Below are 12,796 nucleotides of genomic sequence, written 5' to 3'. Positions count from 1 at the left end.
AGAAACATACCTACACCCGAATTGGTCTGGTCAAAAAAGACTTTTTTTAGTGCTAGATACCTCCGTATCTAGACAAATCCAAGACAAGTAATTCGAAACGAAGGAAGTAGCTAGCATGACAAAACACCTTAGCTTAACCCTAAAAAACACCTTAGCTTAGTATAGTAGCCGGCCAAAACGCTTCCTTTTCAAAGGCGAGAGACACCCACATGAGTTCCCACACGCACCATGACAGTGACACGTAACGCGCACTTCCTTCCATCCATCATCATCAAATTATTAAACCGTTAATTTCTCCATTTCAAATGCTAGCTAAAGGTGCCCGTTTCTCAATGGCTCGGTTGAGCTGACGTTGCCAGTTACCTCACCAGCTATCCGAAGATGCAGTGGTAAAATTCTAGCATATCTATACTACTATTAAACAAGCGAACATTATTTTCCCTAATCGTACCCTGTCTAATGTACACAGAACAACAAGGTGCAATTAGAGCCTCACGATTAGACTCACTAATTTATTTAAACGGTTCAGACAACAACTAACTCTCACCAAAAACACGTTTAGCAATTTAACGAGGCGGACAAAAACTCTGCCATCGTGCTAAGAGAGGAAACAAGAGAAAAAAATGGAAACAAGAGAAAAATCAGCATGCAATAACTGTCCTAGGATTTAGGGGATACTAATAGCGAGGCTGCCCGCAGTCTTGATCTCCTCCACGGGCCACCGCCTCGATCTTCTTCCAACTGACGCCCAAATCTCCTCTGCCTCGGGAAGGGCAGGAAGGCCGCGGCGCGGTGGTTGAGCGCGGTAGGCAGGGACGTGGTGGGGGAGACGCTAGGCTAGGGTAAAGCAGCGGAGGAGGTCGGCCCCATGAAGAGCAGGAAGTCCCGACGCGGTGGTTGAGCGTGGTGGCGCGGGAGCCGAGCGGGGCGCTAGCGAAGTTGCACTGGATGAGGCGATAGACCTGGACGGTGGCGGCTGCGTTGCCCAGCTCGACACAAGCGAGGACGATGAGTTGGGTTACTTGGGTATTGATTTGGAGTCGGGGTGGAGATGCAGTGTCCGCCACTGCTCCTCGCTGCTCTTCTTTGCAGGCCCGCTGAAGGACACCCGGACGTTCATGCGCGATACCATGGCGGCGGTTGGGTCGTTCGTCGCATGGCCGTGCAGACGCGCCACACTGTCGTTAAGACATCTGTTGGCCGCCACATTTGGCACACACGCATGTGACACATCTGAAGTTCTGAGGCGCACGTAGTACTGAACCACCCATTGGATCTTCGTCTCATCATCTGGGTGATGATTGCAGTGTGCACATATGAACCAAGTCACCCGTACCTGGCTCGCCGGCGCGCCATACGCGCCCTCAGGTTGGCACCACTTGGTTGGCCTGGAGTGCCGCGTTCGGATGGATGGGAACGGGGGATACACTCTTCGCCGGCGGAGGGGCCGTCATAGTAGATATGGATCAGTGAGATTGTCATTGGGCGAGCAAATTCGTTAGGTAATGTATTAGATGTGGGGTTCTAGGACATGTACAGTGTGTTTGAACACTACTGCTGAGCGACAATATATGGTCACTGGATCAGATCGACCTGACAGCATGACGCTGGATCAGATCGATCTGACAGCATGACGAGATCAGGTTGCCGCTTACACCGATCGCCGTCGGTTCTATTTCCGAGCCAAGTACTAGCAGCGAGCAGCGGTATGATAGCTAGGACTACTATTGCATTTTCGTACTTTTATTACTAACTGGGTAGAGGTCGGATCTGCACACCCACGTTGTGTATTGGAGTTACTATATTGTTGTTTTGTTCACCATTACAGAATTAAATGTTTGTTTGCATTATGGACGTTGCTAAATCATCATAATGCAAATGCAATTTCTTTTGCAGAAAATTGCTGCTTGGAACAGGAGTTACTTTAAGTCCGAGTCTTCTCATTGCAACATTAACCACTATATGCTCAGATTTGCTCAGATTTCTTGTATCAAAGGAGATGATAAACCGGATAGGCAACTTGGGTTTCACTAAAGAAGCACATTCATTCAACAGGACTACTTCGGATTTTCAATAAAAGGCTAGGCTTACTTCCAGGAAGGTAATAAATTAGGTAAGCCCATTAAAATTTGTATCCATAAATTGCTATATATGTATATAGCTTGATTGAACTGGAAGCATGAATTCCCCCCTTTCACTAATTTTTAGTGCATATCATCAAGATCTCATATAGTTTGATGGAATATACATTGTCCTCTTTATTTTCAGATTTGTTAGTAAGGGATTACAGGTTCTGTTTGTTTCCTGTGAGAACGATGAACAAGTGAACTCTGGTGGCCATTATTTATTTTGTTTGTGAAACAACTAGCAAATGACAGATTTGTCATACACCATGGTGAAAGGTATTATGAATTACAATTTACATTTGTGAGTAATCTCTTCTGTATATGTTCCATCCATTTCACATATTTGTACTCACTTTATACTTCGGCGCAGCTGAATTGTCAATGTCCAAAACACATATAGTTCATTTGTCAGGGCATTTTGTACAGCTTATTTGCAAGTTACATATCTCATGTCTACGTGATTCCTTTTGTTCAAAATAGTGTTGAAATTTAATTCGTTCTGAAGCATTACTCGGTGCTCAGTTCACCTATTTGGCTATCTGCTACACCTAGCTGTATGATCCGGAAGCCTTTAGCTGAGTTGTGTTCCAGGAACTTCTTTTCAATATATAACCTATCTGACCCTCACAAAAATTCTTATTTTTTGACAATTCAGCATCTTTATGGTGATTTTGATAGTACAATTTGCCACACATACACGTTTCTTTCACAGTTCATAATTTATGCTATTATATGCTTGTGTAAGCAATAGTTTCTGGTATTTCACCTCTCAAAAACATTTCTTCAACAGAGATTCCTCTTCCTCGGGTGATGATGACAAAATCAGCTTGTAGACAAATTTTCGTATTCTTGCACATAGAATAGTATCTGAAAATTGTGTCCATGTTTTGTTGCAAGGATCCTATGTATTCATCCTAATGTAACTTACTTATTGAGCGGTGCATAGTTCCTTGTGGTAGAAGCTAGGCATAGTTGGGATTCTTATAGAGTGTACATTCTTGTACTACAAGCTTGTTATTTGTAGTTACTATTCTTCCCGTGCATGGCCATAAGGGTATTAGGGGCATGTATGTGCCATGGCACAAAGATTAAGGGGTGGGAATCAGTAAAATTTGGCACAAAGTAGGTGATATGGCTCCCATTGTTTTTTCATTTTGAATTGTTGTGGCCAGTGTTGACCATTGGAGATAAATGTTTAAAGTTTAACTTTGGCATTGGTTATTTAGCAAAATGTGGATGCTCTAGGAGGCAAAATGTTCATAATGTTATATTATTTCTCTGTTGTTAATTTCATTTCATTGATTGCATCCTAACTAGAATACAACAACAACAACAACAACAACAACAATAACAACAAAGCCTTTAGTCCCAAACAAGTTGGGGTAGGCTAGAGGTGAAACCCATAAGATCTCGCAACCAACTCATGGCTCTGGCACATGGATAGCAAGCTTCCACGCACCCCTGTCCATAGCTAGCTCTTTGGTGATACTCCAATCCTTCAGGTCTCTCTTAACGGACTCCTCCCATGTCAAATTCGGTCTACCCCGTCCTCTCTTGACATTCTCCGCACGCTTTAGCCATCCACTATGCATCGGAGCTTCTGGAGGCCTGCGCTGAATATGCCCAAACCATCTCAGACGATGTTGGACAAGCTTCTCTTCAATTGGTGCTACCCCAACTCTATCTCGTATATCATCATTCCGGACTCGATCCTTCCTCGTGTGGCCACACATCCATCTCAACATACGCATCTTCGCCACACTAACTGTTGAACATGTCGCCTTTTAGTCGGCCAACACTCAGCGCCATACAACATTGCGGGTCGAACCGCCGTCCTGTAGAACTTGCCTTTTAGCTTTTGTGGCACTCTCTTGTCACAGAGAATGCCAGAAGCTTGGCACCACTTCATCCATCCGGCTTTGATTCGATGGTTCATATCTTCATCAATACCCCCATCCTCCTGCAGCATTGACCCCAAATACCGAAAGGTGTCCTTCTGAGGTACCACCTGGCCATCAAGGCTAACCTCCTCCTCACACCTAGTAGTACTGAAACCGCACATCATGTACTCGGTTTTAGTTCTACTAAGCCTAAACCCTTTCGATTTCAAGGTTCTCCATAACTCTAACTTCCTATTTACCCCCGTCCGACTATCGTCAACTAGCACCACATCATCCGCAAAGAGCATACATCATGGGATATCTCCTTGTATATCCCTTGTGACCTCATCCATCACCAATGCAAAAAGATAAGGGCTCAAAGCTGGCCCCTGATGCAGTCCTATCTTAATCTGGAAGTCATCAGTGTCGACATCACTTGTTCGAACACTTGTCACAACATTATCGTACATGTCCTTGATGAGGGTAATGTACTTTGCTTGGACTTTGTGTTTCTCCAAGGCCCACCACATGACATTCCGCGGTATCTTATCATAGGCCTTCTCCAAGTCAATGAACACCATATGCAAGTCCTTCTTTTGCTCCCTATATCTCTCCATAAGTTGTCGTACCAAGAAAATGGCTTCCATGGTCGATCTCCCAGGCATGAAACCAAACTGATTTTTGGTCACGCTTGTCATTCTTCTTAAGCGGTGCTCAATGACTCTCTCCCATAGCTTCATTGTATGGCTCATCAGCTTAATTCCACGGTAATTAGTACAACTCTGAACATCCCCCTTGTTCTTGAAGATTGGTACTAATATACTCCGTCTCCATTCTTCTGGCATCTTGTTTGCCCGAAAAATGAGGTTGAAAAGCTTTGTGAGCCATACTATCGTTATGTCCCCGAGACCTTTCCACACCTCAATGGAGATACAATCAGGGCCCATCGCCTTGCCTCCTTTCATCCTTTTTAAAACCTCCTTGACCTCAGACTCCTGAATTCGCCGCACAAAACGCATGCTGGTCTCATCAAAGGAGTCGTCCAGTTCAATGGTAGAACTCATTCTCCCCATTGAACAGCTTGTCGAAGTACTCCCGCCATCTATGCTTAATCTCCTCGTCCTTCACCAAGAGTTGGCCTGCTTCGTCCTTGATGCATTTGACTTGGTCAATATCCCTCGTCTTCCTCTCTCGGATCTTGGCCATCTTATAGATGTCCCTTTCACCTTCCTTCGTGCCTAACCGTTGGTAGAGGTCCTCATATGCCCGACCCCTTGCTTCACCAACAGCTCGCTTTGCGGCCTTCTTCGCCATCTTGTACTTCTCTATGTTGTCTGCACTCCTATCCAGGTATAGGCGTTTGAAGCAATCTTTCTTCTCTTTAATCGCCTTCTGGACATCATCATTCCACCACCAGGTATCCTTATCTTCGTTTCTCCTTCCCCTGGACACTCCAAGCTCCTCCGAGGCCACCTTACGAATGCAAGTCGCCATCTTCGTCCACACATTGTTCCCATCTCCTCCTTCCTCCCAAGGGCCCTCTTTAATGACCCTCTCCTTGAACGCTAGAGCTACCTCCCCCTTGAGTTTTCACCACTTCGTTCTAGAATGTATGAAGATTTTTTTTCTGTGGTTATACGTGCGTTGCACATGCATATTTACTAGTATCCATTTAAACGGCAAGTAATTCTGGACGAAAGAAGTATAAAAAAAATTGAGTGGTAAAAATTGATGCCACAGGTGCCTTGCATCACAGGGCGACACGTACATACGTACAACATCCTTCTCATACACACTGGCCGATTGTATATATTTCGACCCCGAAATTGAAGTATATTTGCACAGCGAAGTACACGAGCTAGAGTCCACACGCGTCATTGTCGTACGTACACACATCAGATGCATGCCGGCAGCTATTCGAAGATGCAGTGGTGGAAACGAAATGCTATCAGCAAAACAACAGTAGGTGGTAAAAAAATTGCTACAGTGTGCATCACAGCGCGTACGTACAAACATCCTTGTCATGCGCACTGGCCGGGAAAACTGTATGCCGGCAAGAAAATTGCAGCACATACACTCTTGCAGCGAAGCACGCGAGCTAGAGTCCACATGCGTCATTGTCGTTACGTACACACGTCGGATGCCGGCCAGCGGCCAGCTGCATTCCGGATCATTTTTTCCTACAGCTAGCGGGCTAGTCGCATTCACCTTTAACCCAAGCCAGCACACAATACCCAACTCGCCGGAGCAATGAGCAATCTCACCATCAACGTCACCGGCCGCGCAAACCACGCAGATCCGTTTCACCGCGCCGCGTTGCTCCGGCCAGATCAAACCGTCGGACCCTTCCGTTTATCAGTCTCTCCTATAATTGTCTGTTTTAATATGCCCTTGCCATCCACTGCTAACTAATGCGGCCGGCCTCTTCGATCGAGTTGTATGCTTGTGGCTCAAATAAACAAGCTGTACTAGTGGTGTTAAGTTCATTTTGATTTGCGACTTTGTTTACTACTTCCTTCGTTCCAAAGTGTAAGATGTTCTCTAACACTTTTCAAAATGTAAAACGTTTTTTGATAATTACCATAGTGTTGAAAACGTTTTATATTTTGGAACGGATGGAGTAGTTCATTCATAATTGATTGTTTGACGCTGCGAGAAAGAACAGTGGCACTCGCGCCTTGTGTTTACCTCGAGCGATCGATCGGTTGCCTGGCAAATTAAAAGACGTGTACATGTGAATGAATTGGTCGCTTCTCGTCTCGTCTCGGTAGTTAATTAGAAGGGTCCTTTGACTTGTTTGTTTCGAGGGAACAACTAGTAGTACTACGACGCGGTAGAACATACCAAATCGATCGGGCGATGAAAAGTTGCATGACCCGAAAAGGCAAATCTTTGCGTGCGCACTGGATCTAAATTTCGAAGGTGCTACTAGAACAGTTGCTGCTAGAACAGAGAAAGACCAATCGAAAGACACATTCAAATCTTTGACAAGTCCGGCCGGACATGCAATTGAGCTTTATCTAGCACGCTAAGTAATCATAGATATGTTTTGCTTACTCAGTTTCATGGAAATGATCGCATTCGGGCCGGGGTAAAAGCTCTTTTTTCTTCAAAAAATGCAAAAAGCAAAATTAATCTGACCAAGAGAGAGCAGCTAGCTGCCTTTTCTTGGGAGTCAATCAATGGACGGACGGTTCCCTTCCCTTTGGGATGTACTTTACGTCACGCACGCGTATTGCATTTGCATGCATAGTGCCACGTCGTCGCCGCATGCATGCATGCATATTGCTTGCCGCGTACGTGCTCTGCTGGAGCAGGAGAGTCCTACCCAAACGTGCGTAAATCCATCTGCTTTCGGGCAACGAGACCGTTGATCTCCGACAACAAGCACGCATAGTCCGGTCGAACGAGGCAACGAAGGTTCTGCGCTTTCGCCCGGCCTTCCGCAGCAATATAATGTACCGCCCTTTGACAAAATGACGTGTGTGCTTAAGTTAATAATTTGTCAAGCCCGGGTTTCGTCTACACTGGTAGTACTAGCTAGTAGGAGCTACCATCTGATCGACTGATCGGGCTGTACATACATGTGCTTAATTCATTGCAGTCCAAGGGAAAGGAAGGAATAAGGATCATGCTGCAAAGTTAATCAACTGCCAGGTCCACACACACGCACCACACGATAACATTTTCTCTCCTTACGATCTCAAAAAAAAAGGTCAGGTTCCACTATCAGAACACAACAGAAGAGAAAGCATAAAAAAGGCATCCTGGTGCAAAACGATAGAAGAGCTAGTAGCGAGCTAAAGCCGCCGCCTCCTACTACTAAAGCTAATCAGCTGGGCCTAGGAAAGCAAAGTTTGAACAGAACCATACATACTACTTTCTCCGACTCAAAAATAAGTATCTCGATTTTAGGGTCACGCTATTCGTCACCTCTCTATTTTGACATCAATGCACCGTATTTTTATGTTTCGTAAATTATGTCTTATTTCATACATAAAAAGAGAACGTAAGAAAATATGTACTCGCCGTAAAAAATATGTTATGTTACGTAAAATTACGAATATAAAAACATAGTGTAAAACATACATAAAATGTGATTTTTCTGGTCTTATAACCTACATTTTTTGTTTTTTTATACAAAATTTTACATATTGAATCAATATGCATGCAACTATTTATATTCTAAATGTAATTTATTTAGAAAGCGATCGTAAGATTACCTTGGGTGAAGAATAACTTATTTTGCACTCTGGTTGATAAATAGTAACACTACTTGATTTTAATACAATTTTAATGCTTTTCTCCATAAAAATGATCCAGATCTATTATCAAAGTTCACTGGAAGTACAAAGCATCTCAAACATAATAAAATTTACATGGAGATTCCGAGACCATCGAACGACCACCGGTGCCGTCAGAATAAGCCGCCGACACGCCGTTGTCGCCGCTCCCATACTGGAGCCGGCTTGACCTTGTCGATGACAGTCGGAAAGTCTTCGCGCGCGTGCCCTAAAGACCAGCGCCCTGGAGCCGCAGTCGTCGTCGTTGAACTCCTGAATACATCTGACACACCTGACACCAAAGTTCGACACATGATGAGAAACCCTAACCTCACCGTCACAAGGAAGCGACAGGAATCTACGTCAGAGCTCCGTCAACTACTTCCAGATGGACGAATTCGAGAAGGATTGGAGCCCAGAAGGCAAACTCGAAGAAAAAGCGCTGCCATCCGCTCGAGCGCTGCACCTGTGAGGATAAAAAAATTCTAACCTAAACTACTAACTGGAATGGAGGCACTGGGATTCCTCTCCCCGTCACCGCCCGCCGGAACGACAGGCAGAGGGGGGGGGGGGAGGGGGGGCAAATCCACAGGCTCACCGGCGAAGCTTGGAGGAAAAAGTTTACCCTGACCATCAAGGGATAGAGGAGGGAGAAAGAAACCCTAGATGGGTTCTTAACAGCCAAGTGATGACATGATCAGGGGAGTGTCAGTACAACTTTAATACCTAATTAAGTCCCATTCCGCTCTTTATGTTGTCAAAATCCCGGTAGTCGCTGAGAATTAATTAAGAACATAAACGTTCCTACGTACGTACGCGGGCGCGAACTGGTCTTGTCAGCCATAGAAGCCTCTTGAGAATGGTGGGTGGGTGCGTCGCCATCTTACCATGGCCATGAGACGACGACGCAGAGCTAGCTAGCAATATTTTGTAGCCGGCCAAACGCTCCCTTTACAAAAGCGAGAGGCACCCGCGAGAGTTCCCACCCGCACCCTGACGGCGACACGTAACTACGCGGCCATTTTCTTCCATCATCATCATCAAAGTACTCGTATTAAACTGTTGATTTCTCCGTCTCAAATGCAGCTATAGCCTAAAGGTGGCCCTTCCTCAACGGCTCCGTTGAACTGACGTTACCAGTTACCTCAGCAGCCATCCGAAGTTGCAGTGGTGAAAAAGAAGCGTATGCTATCAGCAAAACAACAGGAGTAGCAGGTGGTAAAAATGGCTATAGTGTGCATCACAGCGCGACACGTACGTACGTACATCCTTGTCATACGCACTGACCGATTGTACATATTTCGACCACGAAACTGCACTATACTTGCACAGCCAAGAAGTACACGAGCTAGAGTCCACACGCGTCCTTGTCATACGTACACACGTCAGACGCCGGCCAGCGGCCAGCTGCGTTCCGGATCATTTTTCCCTACAGCTAGCGATCGAGCTAGTCGCATTCACCTCTAACCCACACACAATGCCCAACTCGCCGGAGCAATCTCACCATCAACGTTACCGGCCGCGCAACCCACGCAGATTCGATTTACCGCGCCGCGTTGCTCCGGCCAGGTCAAACCGTCGGACCCTTCCGTTTACACCCGCGCCTGGGCTACCCCTCCCCCCGTGACCACGACCCGATCCATCCATGGCGCCATCCGACCAACCCACCACCCCGCTATATATACGCGCACGCGCCCCACCCACCCTCCACACCGCACCTCGACCCATCTCGTCAGCCCATCATCATCCACTCCCAATCCCCATTCCATTCCAAGAACGAACGGAATCAGTTCGTTTCACTCGATCGCCAAGGAAGCACTCGACCTCCGTCGATCGCCGCATCGCCAGCACCATGAGGGCGTTCCTGAAGGGCTGCTTCTACCCGCGCGGCGGCGCCACGGACCCGGCGGCGGTGGCAGACGGCGACGAGGCGACCACGGCCACGGCCAAGGCCACGGCGCCGCCGAGGCCATCGGCCAAGAAAACCAAGAAGAAGTCGATGCGGCGGGCGCCGAGCGCGACGGCGCGGCTGCGGACGCTCTCCTTCGACGACCTGTCCCGCACGCTGGCCTCGTCGGGGATGCACGCCTTCACCGTCGCCGAGCTGCGGGCCGCCACGCGCAACTTCTCCGGCAGCCACTTCATCGGCGAGGGCGGGTTCGGGCCGGTCTACAAGGGCTTCCTCGACGACAAGGTGGTGCCGGGGATGCAGCCGCAGCACGTGGCCGTCAAGTACCTGGACGCCGAGGGCCCCCAGGGCCACCGCGAGTGGCTCGCCGAGGTCGTCTACCTCGGCATGCAGCTCAGCCACCCGCACCTGGTGAAGCTCGTCGGCTATTGCTACCAGGAGCACCACCGCATGCTCGTCTACGAGTACATGGCCCGGGGCAGCCTCGAGCACCACCTCTTCAAGAGTAAGAATTCGTCCACATACAGTTCTTCGCCGATTGATCACGCCGACATGGTTACTGATCTTGGATGATTTGTCTTGCAGATCTGCTGGCGAGCTTGCCGTGGGCGACGAGGCTGAAGATCGCGGTGGGGGCGGCCAAGGGGCTGGCGTTCCTGCACGAGGCGGAGACGCCGGTCATCTACCGGGACTTCAAGGCCTCCAACATCCTGCTCGAATCGGTGAGTAGCACTCCGTCATCCCTACCAACTCCGGCGGGCATGTCATATCCCGTTCACGTTCATACCTCCGTTTCCTGTGTATGTACACGGACACACGACTAGTTCGTCGGCGCGCCTCTGCACATACGATTTGATATGACGACCGTCTCCGTATCCCATTTCTGCGGGCGTACGTGCCAGCACGTTTTAAAACCAGCTGGTTGGCCGATCTCTGTCGGTTTATATTTCTCTAATGATGATCTCGCGGAGACTTTGATCCGTTGAACGGGCAAAGCCATGGACTTAACCTCTATTAATTAGTAGTGTAAATACTTAATTACTGTTAGCCACTAACAACCACAAATTTGAATATGCGTATAACCAGTAGCCTTTTTTCCCGGTTGAATTATCTCAGTTGTCTATGCCTCGGACGGGATCAGACAAGCATAAATGTCCCTGTCATTGTGAGAAACGTGCCCTCGAGGATAATACAAAATTGGCCTCTTCGTGTTCTTAATCAATTCTCCTAGGCTAGGCTATATTAGCACCAGCTAGAACGCACAAGAACACGAAGAGGGAGTAGGCTATATTAGCACCAGCTAGAACGCACAAGCTGTAGCCTGTAGGAGCTAGCCGGCCAACGTAGTCGCACCTGTCTAAATCAACCACACCCACAGCATACATCTAGTATGATCACCTAACCCAGCCACCTTACTTGACACCCCAGATAAGATAACCAGGTAGTACAAATGTCAAAATACCACACAAACAGTTCGGTACACATCCACCAAAACAACCGTGCATACATTTCACGTGTATATTACTGTTAACCAGTACACGTCGATCGACCGGTGATTCTGACTGTGTGTGTGCCTATGTTATCGCAGGACTACACGGCGAAGCTGTCAGACTTCGGGCTGGCCAAGGAGGGCCCGTCGGGGGACGACACGCACGTGTCCACCCGGGTGATGGGCACGCACGGCTACGCGGCGCCGGAGTACATCCTCACGGGCCACCTCACGGCGAGGAGCGACGTGTACAGCTTCGGCGTGGTGCTGCTGGAGCTGCTCACGGGCCGCCGGAGCGTCGACAAGCGCCGCCGCGGCCGCGAGCAGAACCTCGTCGACTGGGCCCGGCCCTACCTGCGCCGCCCCGACCGGCTGCACCGCGTCATGGACCCGAGCCTCGAGGGCAGCTACTCCGCCGAGGCCGCCGCCAAGGCCGCCACGGTGGCGTACAACTGCCTGCACAGCGTGCCCAAGAACCGCCCCACCATGCGCGAGGTCGTCGACTCGCTCGAGCCGCTCATGCGCATGTCCCGCGACGTGCCCGCCGGGCTGTTCGTCTACACCGCGCCGTCAGAGCCGTCGCCGGTGGCCAAGGTCGTCGCGGACAAGGCCGATGAGGCTGCGGAGGCCGGCGAGGAGGCCAAGGACGGCGGCGCTAGCGCTTCGGCGGCCGCGGCCAGGAAGAAGTGCCAGCGCTCGGCCGTGCACGCCGAGAGCGCGGCGCCGAAGTACGCGAGCTCGGTGGCGGCAGGGAACGAGAGCCGGGGCTCGCCGAGGCAGAGAAGGGACAGAGGGGCGTGAGCAACGATGCCACGCGTGTGTTCGTGTGTGCTTGAGATCTTTTTTTGTCCAAATTGTTCAAAGTGTACATAATTGAAAGAACCAGGATGCGTAATCTGTTGGTTGATTAATTTTACTTTCTTTTCTTGGTGATGTATTTGCATCACACAAGAGCAAAAGGTGTTAGTACAGAATTTTTTTCCAGGCCAAAAAGATGGCGTTCTTTCTTCATTTGCTATCCGAGACGTTCCTTTTTTTTAAAACGAATCATCTGCAGCATATTGTTTGGTACAGTTACTAAAACAAGTTCAACCACTCCCATTGCTAAT

At 48.5% G+C, this 12,796-nt stretch overlaps 1 protein-coding gene across 1 annotated transcript; it reads left to right on the top strand.

The window, feature by feature from the left end:
- The first annotated feature begins 9,985 nt into the window (after positions 1 to 9,985).
- LOC125514901 (serine/threonine-protein kinase RIPK) lies at positions 9,986 to 12,698 on the top strand. Its single transcript, XM_048680274.2, has 3 exons — positions 9,986 to 10,703; positions 10,784 to 10,920; positions 11,787 to 12,698. Exons 1-3 carry the CDS (start codon positions 10,142 to 10,144, stop codon positions 12,486 to 12,488), a joined length of 1,401 nt encoding a protein of 466 aa, XP_048536231.1. The 5' UTR covers positions 9,986 to 10,141; the 3' UTR covers positions 12,489 to 12,698.
- The last annotated feature ends 98 nt before the right edge of the window (positions 12,699 to 12,796 follow it).

The sequence above is a fragment of the Triticum urartu genome, chromosome 6A (genome assembly GCF_056163025.1).
Source record: "Triticum urartu cultivar PI428250 chromosome 6A, HENAU_Tu73, whole genome shotgun sequence".
Taxonomy (NCBI): Eukaryota; Viridiplantae; Streptophyta; class Magnoliopsida; order Poales; family Poaceae; genus Triticum; species Triticum urartu.
This window is presented reverse-complemented; position numbering and strand designations above follow the sequence as displayed.

Bases quoted from the DNA above. Each gene is read 5' to 3' on its own strand.
- LOC125514901 (XM_048680274.2), top strand. From the start codon at position 10,142: ATGAGGGCGTTCCTGAAGGGCTGCTTCTACCCGCGCGGCGGCGCCACG. The intron at 10,704-10,783 runs GTAAGAATTCGT...TTTGTCTTGCAG, and splicing joins CGAGCACCACCTCTTCAAGA to ATCTGCTGGCGAGCTTGCCG. The intron at 10,921-11,786 runs GTGAGTAGCACT...ATGTTATCGCAG, and splicing joins CCAACATCCTGCTCGAATCG to GACTACACGGCGAAGCTGTC.